The sequence below is a fragment of the Alnus glutinosa genome, chromosome 12 (genome assembly GCF_958979055.1).
Source record: "Alnus glutinosa chromosome 12, dhAlnGlut1.1, whole genome shotgun sequence".
Classification (NCBI taxonomy): domain Eukaryota; kingdom Viridiplantae; phylum Streptophyta; class Magnoliopsida; order Fagales; family Betulaceae; genus Alnus; species Alnus glutinosa.
The window spans coordinates 18,615,208-18,626,278 of record NC_084897.1 but is presented as its reverse complement, the minus strand read 5'-3'; the positions used below and the strand labels follow the sequence as shown (position 1 = coordinate 18,626,278).

Sequence of the window (11,071 nt, the reverse complement as noted above, 5' to 3'; positions counted from 1 at the left end):
CAACCCTCCAAGCCCAAAGGTGTTTGAAGAACTGGTAACATGAATAAAGAATGGAGTGGCAACAAGAGATTAAAAAAAAATAAAAAATAAAAAAATAAAGATGAAAAAGGTAGAGAAATAAGCCCCCCTCCACCAAAGAATTTCCCCCCTCACAACCACCCCGACCACCACCTACCGAACAACAGCAAAAAGTCTCTTTCAACTTTCAGACATTGGCTTCTTTGGTAAAGCATTCCTCTCATTTCTTTATTTCTTTGCCGTCCTTTTTTTTTTTTTTCTTTTCTTTTTTTTCTTTTTTTTTTTAATTATTATTATTATTATTTTTTTTTTTTTAAAAAAATCAACTTCCTTTCTTACACATTTATTCAAAATTCATTTAAATTTTATATAACATCAATCAATTCCTTGATTTTTTTTTTCTCGTCTCAAAACTTTTTACCAAAACTCCTTTTTCCACTTTTCTATTTTTTTTTTTTTTTTTGGGAAAAAAATCCCAAAAATTGGACTACATTATGCATCACAATTCCCATATATGACCAAGAGACGAGCTATATATCATCTCCTGATTTTTTTTTCCCATTCTTTCACATTTCAACATCACTATTAAATCTTTAGAGTCCATATATAAAATAAGAAATGATTGTTGTACAACTCTTGTATAACTTTTAACTTTTTTTTTTTTTTTTCAAATTAACCATTAGATCTGTTTTATTACATGTGGGTCCAAAAAATCTAATGGTTGACCTTAAAAAAACTGTTAAGAGTTGTACAAAAATTGTACGAAAATTGTAAATGTATCATATCTCATATGAGATCCACATATTCTAAAGATTTAATAATATTTTTAAAAAGTGAGAATATGAAAAAGTATATGAAAGAAAAGAATTATTTCTCTATGACCAAAGTCAATACATGCACCCCAATTAGGATTAGATCAGGATTGTCTACAATTATTTGTTCGAATTGTAGACAAATTGGGTAAGTGATTGCGAGAGATTACCTGACAAAAAAATAAATAAATTAAGTTGTTCAATCACTCATTCGGTCAGATAAATCTCACAATTATCTGCCCGAATCATCTATTATTCGGACAGATAATTGTTTGAGAATTTTAATCTCCAAAAACGCAGAAGGTCTTGCTGTCATGAGTGAAGGAAAATGATTTATGGGGGACGTTTTTCAGTCCCCCAACTGGCATTTTTGATTAAAAAATATATATATATATTTTTTTAATATCAAAAAGTAAGTTTTGATGTTACTTGTTAAAAAAAACAAACATTTTTTAGCAAAAGTGCCTGGTGGGGGACGGGTGAATCGTGCCTCATGAGTGAAATCTGCTTTCAAGAACCAAGGACGACGTGTTGCAATCACGTGAAGGGCAATTCCTGGGATCAAACCTTCACGCCTGCTTTTCAACCTCGTGAAAGACAGCTCCCACCTACCCACATCCGCTTATAAATTTTGGCTCCTCCTCGTTCTTGATCATTCACCAAATCCCTCACCTTCTCCGACTTTCTTTGAATTTCAATCTTTTTACACAAGTTTTCTTATCAGTAATGGCTTAAAGCGTCTCTCCGGTATACAAGAACAACACTTTGCCTCGAGGCTCGAAGGGATCAAACAAAATGATTGTAGAATGGGGCGGTTTTGGTTTTGGTTTTGGGAAAAGGGTTGTGAAAGATTGTTGCCATTATTAGCCCTTCGTTCGGTGAAGTCTATCGTATGAAGCTTTTACTTTTTTGGTAGTTATGTTTTTTTTTTTTCTTAAATCGGTGAATTATTTATATTAGTTTGTTATATATGTAGTTAGAAAAAACTTGACATATATAACAAGTTAATATCAATAATTTACCGATTTAAGAAAAAAAAAAACATAACTACCATACAATTCCAAGTTTGATACGATGTACATTAACCTACCAAGGCTAATAATTCAGCGATTATATGGCTACATGTGTATGTTCATTCTTGTAGAAAGGGGCTAGTTACCATAAGCTTGTCGTCATCTTGCAGGCTTCTCTCAGCTTGGTTATGTAGTTGATAATTGCATTGATACAAGGAAGGATACCATTTGTCTTCATTCAACCTTTTTACTTCTTCACTGCTCTTCTGGATATCCTTGCATGCAATATAAAAAAAATGGAAATTGTAAATCGTTCAAACAATATTCCGAGTTCTACAGTAAGTTGAAATGGCCGAGCAAGAGGGATACAAATCACACCATTAAACAAATGGCAAATATATCATGCGGTCAAAGGCTCTTCTCTTATTTCTATATTATACATTTATACTCATCTAACATACAAATAAAGACCATGTGGCAAGTTGCTTTACAGTACATTGCAAATTGAGAGCGAAAAAGAAGTGATGAATACAGCCAGTCAACAGAGCATTTTGATGCTTCATTCACTTGCCTTGGTTTTTCTTACTTCCCAATCATAGAGTGATAAAAGCAGTGCATCAAATCAAGGAGAAAATTGGAAAAACCAGCCAACTTAGCTGGAAAATTAACTGCTTCTTTCATATAGGTCAATGCTACCAACTTGGAGCCGTGAAGTCGATTGAATATCTCGAACCGCCAAAAACCTCAACCTGTTGAACACAACAATTGTTTCAGTGGACCAGAAAATGAACGTGTCTTCTAACAGATTCTCAGAAAAGATTTTACCTGAAAGCATTGAATAGGAGCCCTACTGATGTAACCTTAAATGCTCTACGCTGGAAACGGTCTTTAAAAATCTGAGAAGTTTGTTTATCCAAAAGTTGCCAACTCGATCCACCATCATTGCTTCCCTCAACAACCCTAAATAAGAAAACATTAGATGCTTGATAAGATCTGGATGCAAACGATGAGTAAAGACCTTCAAGGAACTCTATATTTACCTAAAAATTTTTACAGATAATGTCAGTAATTTAGAATATCTGAAGAAAGGAAAGCTACTTATCTTATTCAGATGAAAGCTGTTTTACTTTCTTACTGAGATTCAATAATATCCTCATTATACTCATTTGAAATACCAAAAAAGAAAAAGAACAACGGCTTTAACACTTAACACTAACATCGCACTCTTAAAAGTACAAAAATCTAAAGAGGGAGGTGGGAGGGGCCCTTTAATTTCCTCAGCTATGAGATCCCTTCCACAGAGAACATCCTCTGAAGGAAATGGTAGTGGTCCCAGAATGTGCCTGTGCTAGGGAATCACGATCTAAATCCTTGAACCGGAAGAAAATAAGCTGGAATAGTACTGTTTTGATTTTAAACAGAGTAATTAGGGGGAACGGGGCTTAAGAATGATCAAGCACATACATGCAAGCAAGCGACAACCCTGCGATGAAAGCTAAGGCACAAACACATGCCCAATGTTGCATGTCACGGTGACTGATGCAAGCCAGCAATTACGGGTACAGCATGTCAATTTGTTGTTAGATGTTCTCAGAAAACATACCAATCCATTGGATCCCTTTCTGGCGCGTCATTGGCGGACATTAACTCATATGCCACAAGTTCGTGCATCTTGTTGCCCTCTACTTTATAAATAATCCAACAACCTACAAGATCAAATAATTTGTTCATACACCATGATGTTTTATAAGATCAGGTAAATGTAATCATTTGTTCTCCAATGCAAAGAAAAAAAGTCCCTATATTGGATAATAATCTGTTTTTGTGTTCTTCAATGCAAAGAACAAAGTACCAATTGTGCACTGGGGGGAGAGAGAAAGGAAGAACAATATGCAATCACTTAAGAATCAAAGTCGGGTGTCCTTTCATTAAGAAACTAACCCCAAGTTGAAGAAAATAGGAACAAGGGAGAAGAAATCTTGTATTATTCCATATATAGCCATATTGCTTAATATGTAGATGCACGCCAAGAAAATTGGGCGTGCATCTACATGCTTAAGTAGAAAACCTGAAACAGATTATTATGGTAATATAGTTCATGCAGATTACAACAATAATAAAATAGAATATGAGAATAAAGACAATAAAATCAAGAATAATCTAATCAGGAATTAAGTAAGTTTCCTAATCAACACTCCCGGTGTACTTAGGGACGCCTTACGCTTTTTATAAAATCCTCTTTCTTATAAAAAAAAAACACTCTCCCTTAAGCTGAAACAAAGATATCTCGTATGCCCAAATTGCAAAAGCTTGTATGGAGAGACGCTACTGAACCCTCCCTTTGTCAAAACATCTGCAAGTTGTTCTTCCATTCTCGCATAAGGCGTGCAAATTAGTCCTCCACGAGTCCACGTAACTTTTCCTTGATAAAATGTCTATCAACTTCAATGTTCTTAGTACGGTTATGTTGGACTGAATTGATACGTTCAGAATTTTAGGGCTTACGTGGCAGTACCGAATCCCCAAGACAGCAGTGAATAAGGAGTAGAATCTCCATATATTATTTCCTTAAGTGTTTTAGCTAATAAGGAATGTATTTTCCATTAGTTTTTTTCCTTCTTAGTTTATTTTCCTACATTATGTTATGACGGCTAGACTTAATGGTTATGTCATATGGCCTAGCCGTCTCCTATATAAGTGTAACCCTAATCAATAAAATGGCATGCTGAATTATTATAAAAAAACCCTAGAACATCCTTTGATGTTTTTGGAGGTCACGGCTCTCTCGAAGTAGCCATTGGAGATAACGGCTCTCTCGAAGTAGCCCATATCCTTTTCTTTTATTAATTTTTTTTTATTTGATTGCATCAAGTGGTATCAGAGTGAAGGTTGATTATTCTCTACAACAATCTCTGATCCACACCATCACCATGTCTTCCTGATTTTTCCGAAATGAAGAAGAACGAGCAAGGTGGGAAAAGTTGCGGTCAGAATTCCTCGCGTGGAAAGAGGAATCGAGCAAACGGATGGAGGAGATCAGGAAAAGAATTGAAAGCTTTTCTCCACCATGCACCTCTCCGACAAGCCAATCCTTGCCCATAACGGGAGAGTCCAACACAGGTTCTGTTGGTACGAATTTTACCTTTAAAGGCAATTGATTTTGGGCTTTTAGTATTCTTTAAACCTGGTGATAAGTTTACTGAGATAGTTGGAAGTCCGTACTACATGGCTCCTGAGGTGCTAAAACGGAAGTATGGTCGAGAAATAGATGTTTGGAGTGCTGGAGTAATCCTATACATCCTCCTTTGTGGTGTTCCGCCTTTATGGCCAGAAACTGAACAAGGAGATTGCACATACCAAACTACCATATCTGGAGATCATGGCCCATATGCTACAGAGATATATCAAAAAAAAATCTTCTGGCTCTGTGCAAAGGCTTGTGTTCAGGAAATTTGACCCGGCAGAAGCTACATGGGAAGATCAAGACATGATCCAAGTTCAAGTTCCTGATTTCTTCCTTGGGGACAAGAAAAGTGTAGGGGAGAGGGAAGATACGTTCAGAATTTTAGGGTTTACGAGGCAGCACACGTGGTAGTACCGAATCCCCAAGATAGCAGTGAATAAGGAGTAAAATCTCCATATATTATTTCCCTAAGTGTTTTAGCTAATAAGGAATGTATTTTCCATTAGTTTTTTTTCCTTCTTAGTTTATTTTCCTGCATTATGTTATGATGCCTAGACCTAATGATTATGTCATATGACCTAGCTGTCTCATATATAAGTGTAATCTTAATCAATAAAATGGCATGCTGAATTATTATAAAAAACCCTAGAACATCTTTTTATGTTTTTGGAGGTCACGGCTCCCTCGAAGTAGCCATTGGAGATCACGGCTCTCTCGAAGTAGCCCATAGCCTTTTCTTTTATTCCTTTTTTTTTTTTTTTTTTATTTGATTGCATTATGGATAATGAGCAATGTTAATTGTAGCCTCATTGCCACAATACAACATCGTAGGGTCTTTAGAATCATACCCAAGTTCTTTCAATAGTATCTTCAACCATAATAACTCGCATACTCTTTGTGCCATAGCTCGAAATTCAGCTTTTGCACTTGATCTAGCAACCGCTAACTATTTCTTGTTGCACCAGGTAACTAGATTTCTTTTCACAAAGTGCAATATTTTGAAGTAAATCTTCCATTTGTAACTGAGCCAGCCCAATTCGCGTTCGTAAAGGACTCTATTTTTATGTGACCTTGACGAGAGTATAACAACCCTTTACTTGGTGAAAATTTCAAATAGCGAAGAATTATGTAAATTGCTTCCATATGAGACTCCCATGGTGAATGCATAAAATGGCTCACTACACTAACTGCATAGGCGACATCTGGACAAGTATGAGACAAATAGATTAACTTGCCAACCAACTATTGATATCCGCCTTTATTCACTGGAGCCCTTTTCATCACTTTCTTCTAACTTCTTATTTTGCTCTACCGGGTTGTCTACAACCTTGCGTTCAAGCATTCTTGTTTCCTTTAGTAGATCAAGAATATATTTCCTCTAAGCAACAAATATACCTAGTCGCGATCTTGCTACCACAATTCCTAGAAAGTACTTTAAACTTCCTAAGTCCTTTATCTCAAACCCGTTAGCAAGATATTTTCTTAACTTTTGTATTTCTTCATCATCATTCCAAGTTAGTACTATATCATCCATATAAACAATTAGAACTGTTACATTTCCTTGTGAGGAACATTTGATGAACAGTGTGTGATCAACCTGACTCTGCTTATAGTCCATAGTCACATTTCTACATGGCTCGGGAAAATCGTTCAAACCATGCCCTTGGACATTGTTTTAACCCATATAGTGCCCTTTTCAACTTACACACTTTACTATTGATAGAAGAATCTTGAATTCTAGGAAGAACTTTCATGTATACTTCTTCCACTATAGCTCCATATAGAAATGCATTCTCCATAGCAAATTGCTAAAGTGGCCAATCTAAGTTTGTTGCCAACGAGAGTAAGACTCTGGTAGAATTCATCTTTTCCACTAGAGCAATTTTTTCCTTATAGTCTATTCCATAAGTCTGTGTGAGGCCTTTCAAAACCAATCTAGCCTTGTATCTTTCTACCGGCCCATCAACTTTTTACTTTACTGTAAACACCCATTTGCATCCTACTGTCCTTTTTTTCCTTTGGGTAATTCAACTAGGTCTCATGTGGTATTCTTATGAAGGGCTTTCATCTCATTTTGCATCACTTCCCTCCACTTTGGATCCCCAAGTACTTCTTGTACACTTTGGGCAACGGACACATACGGCAATTTAGAAAGAAATGTTCAATAAGACAATGAAAGATTTTGGAATCAAAACAAAATTAGATATGGGATGTCGAGAGCCTGACTCCTTTACATTGAGCAGTCGATTTTTGGCGAAGAGATTGAAGGATGGTTTTACTCCTCTGATGTTTGGAATATACTCTTAACTCTTCCACTGGTGGTTCACCCTGCTCACCAATAGTTGAATGCGGAACATCACATTCTAGAACATCTTGTCATGCTAAAGTGGTAGGTATAGGTAAAGGATCTGTTCGATTTGTCGAGGACTTCTTTTCACTACATGTCTCCCCCTAAAGAGAAGTCTTAAGAGTAGAAAACTAAGGATTGGGACTCAAAAAATGCCACATCCATAGACACAAAATGCTTTGTTTAGGGGGGATGATAATATTTGATACCCTTTCTGAGTGAGCGAATACCCCAAAAATATATACTTCAGAGTTCTAGGATCTAATTTCCCACGAGATGGACCATAAAGATGAACAAAACAAACACAACCAAAGACTTGCAGAGGCAAAACAAATAGTGAAGAAGACAAAGTGGGTGCCAAAATATCAATGGGTATCTTGAAATTTAGAACACGAGAAGACATTCGATTAATAAGATACGCAACAATAAGTAATAAATCACTCTGGCAGGTATTAGGAACATTCATGAATATCATTAATATCTGGGTTAACTCTAGGAGGTGTTGGTTCTTTCATTCATCAACCCCATTCTGTTGTGGGGTGTGAATGCAAATTGTTTGATGAATGATGACATGGCCATTAAGATATGATCATAGGTCATTAGAAAGGTATTCTCCTCCACTGTCAAAATGAACAATTTTAATGGAGGCATTGAACTGGGTATGAACCATCTTATGAATATCTGAAAACATAAGGAAATGTCGCTTTTATCTTTCATCAAGTAAACCCAAGTTGTGCGAGAATAATCATCAATAAATGTAACAATCCAACGAAATCTAGATTGAGAGACGACAATAGGACTCCAAACATCCAAATGAACAATAACAAAAGGTTTAGTACTCTTATTGCCACAAGCAGGAAAAGACACAAAATGATGTTTAGCCAATTCACAAGTATCACATTGGAACTTCGAAACATTATTTTGGGAGAACAAAGGAAAAATATGTTGTAACAAATAAAACGAAGGATGCTCCAATCTGCAAGCCAAAGCGAAATTATTGTCATTAAGTCATGGGCTCATGTGATGTGGTAAGCATGGTTAAGCTAGCCAGGTTTCTTGAGTTAAGAGTCCAACATATAAAGACCATCTTTCAGGCTACCACTGTCAATCATCTTCCCTATGACTAGATTTTGAAGGAACAATAATGAGAATAAAAAAATCACACGGCAGTTCAAATCAGCTGTAATGCGAGCCATAGATAGAAGATTATGTGCCAAGTAAGGTACATTTAAAACCGATGTAAAAGACATAGATGGAGTTACAGGAATTGAACCTTTTCCAGACACAAATGATAAAGAACCATCAACTATTCTAACTTTTTCCCTGCCTAAACAAAGATTATATGTAGAGAAAAGAGATGATAAACTAGTCATATGGTCAGATGTCCCTAAATCTGTTCTATAGGAACCATCAGATTTAGTACCCACTGTAGGTCTCATTCAGAGATGAAGCTAAATTACTTGAATTTGCAAAGGAGGAGGATGCAGTGCTAAGTGGTCTCAGTTGTGACATAAGTTGACGGAGTGTTCCTAGATCTTCCTGAGTGAGAATCCCGGTGGCAGAAGTGAAAGAGCTTGGTATAGGAGACAGGTAAAACTGTTGAAGAGTGATTAGCCAGAGGCCAGGTCCCACCCCCAAAACAACCTCCTCTACCTTGAGTAGGCCGGCCATGAAGTCGCCAACAAGTCTCGAGTATGTCATTGTTTATGGAAATGATCACAAAACAATTATCCTCTCATCTGGGGTAGCATCCATTGTCTTGCCTCCATGACTCCTATAATCACCTTTTCCTTTATGTTGGGATGCAGTCACCAAGGTCTATAGCTCCTGGGAGGAAGAATGGAGCATAGCACCTCGACGGCTCTCCTCATAATGAATATAGACGAACATCTCTTGAAGAGATGAGAGAGGCTCATTTCTTAAGATCTTGACACGAACCTGATCATATTTGGAATTCAAACCTACAGGAAATTCATAGATCTAACCATCTTCTACCAATTGCTGAAATTTAATAGCATTGGCTGCACATGCATCCTGAAAGATTTGATAGTGATCCAGCTCCCACCATAATGCACAAGGCTGATGAAAGTAGGTTGCTAAAAACCATTCACACTGAATTGTTCCACAAATCCGACATTTGAGTTCGTAGATTTTGTTGCATTCTCCATTTTGAAATAAGTTTGAGCTATTGCATCCCAAATTTCTTTCACAATATTGAGAAACAACTCAAACAAGTACACCTGACTAATCTCTGGTTGCATTGAGTGTAACAGCCGCAACATAATAGTGAAATTTTCTGCTTCCCATTTATCATAAGTAGTATTGTCTATCGGTTCCTGAATTTTACCATTTAGGTATCCCATTTTTCCTCATCTCTTAATATATAAAAGAGCATATTGCGACCAAGCAAGATAATTATATTCATCCAATTTTACATCATGATTTGGAGAGTTGGATTTTCACTTTAGGAGATTACCTAACTCTCCACCCCCTTTTTGTGATTTCCTAAGGTTTGACTTGTTTCTGACAATTTAAAATCAGATATCCAACTAAATAGCTCCAATACACAACAATTGGACTCAACAAGATATCAAAGATCAGGAATAAACATCAGAAAACAGTAGCATGAATAATGCAACATTGGTTTCTTTTTTTTTTTTGGAAAAAAGACCAATCGTTTGCCGATTGGACTACCTTTCATTCTGCTGGGTACCAAACACTGTTGTTTTTAGCATGCCATACGACCTGCCATTTAATGCCTAGCACAGCCACCGGAACTGTCACTGCCGGAGTTGCAGATTTTGGCAAGAAAATATCCAGAGAAACGCCACTTAGGCCAATATACCCTCTGTTGCACCAGATCGTGTGAAAAAACAGGTCAAATGGCAAAAAACAATTAACGCCACATTTGGTTGAACTCTGACCAGAACACTACACCACTACTGAAGTCTCTAACAGTCTTTAACAACCGTGAGTGTGCCGCCTCGGTCGTCTTTTTTTTTTTTTTTTTTTTTTTTTTAATATAAATAAATTTAGTCTTATTGAAAGCATAAAGTGCCCCTAAGTATACTGGAAATATACATAAGGAAACACCTAACTAGGAATAGAAAAATGAACAAGGAAATCAGCAAAGTTAATTGACAGTGGGGACAAAAAAGCCATCGTCCAAAGATACAGCGTATGAAAAAGCAAAGCTATAATATCCTCCATGGAACTTTCCAAATCCTTAAAACGCCTAAGATTTCTTTCCTTCCAAATACACTACAAAATGCAGATTGGCACCATCTTCCAAATCGCAGCATTCCCCGGCCTTCTAGACTTCCACCAACAAGCAAACAAGTCGATAACTCTTTTAGACATAACCCAAGACATACCAAAGCGAGTAAAAATGTTATTCCATAGAGCGAAAGCCACATCACAGTGAAGAAGGTTGTTTTGATCAAAACCCTAGGCCGCTTCACCTATACTGCCGTCAACATCCGTAAAGACGTCAGTGGCCGAACGACCCCAGAAAATTTTTCTCCTAGGATTCTAATGTTCTGATACCAAGTTGAAGAAAATAGGAAGAAGGGAGAAGAAATAGAGCCATATGGCATCTACATGCTTAAATAGAAAACCTAATACAAATTATTGCGGTAATATAGTTAATGCAAATCACAATAATAATGAAAATAGAATGAGAATAATAACAATAAAA

At 36.6% G+C, this 11,071-nt stretch overlaps 1 protein-coding gene across 1 annotated transcript in view; it reads right to left on the bottom strand.

Annotated features, from left to right (window-relative positions):
• Positions 1-2,246: 2,246 nt before the first annotated feature.
• LOC133852361 (peptide-N(4)-(N-acetyl-beta-glucosaminyl)asparagine amidase) overlaps positions 2,247-11,071 on the bottom strand; it is a 34,193-nt gene continuing 25,368 nt past the window's right edge. Inside the window, exons 15-17 of the mRNA XM_062289104.1 lie at positions 3,447-3,549; positions 2,669-2,803; positions 2,247-2,592 (exon numbers count right to left, since the gene is read on the bottom strand). Coding sequence (XP_062145088.1) covers positions 2,508-2,592; positions 2,669-2,803; positions 3,447-3,549 — 323 coding nt within the window. The 3' untranslated portion in view covers positions 2,247-2,507. The remainder of the gene's footprint in view (positions 2,593-2,668; positions 2,804-3,446; positions 3,550-11,071) is intronic.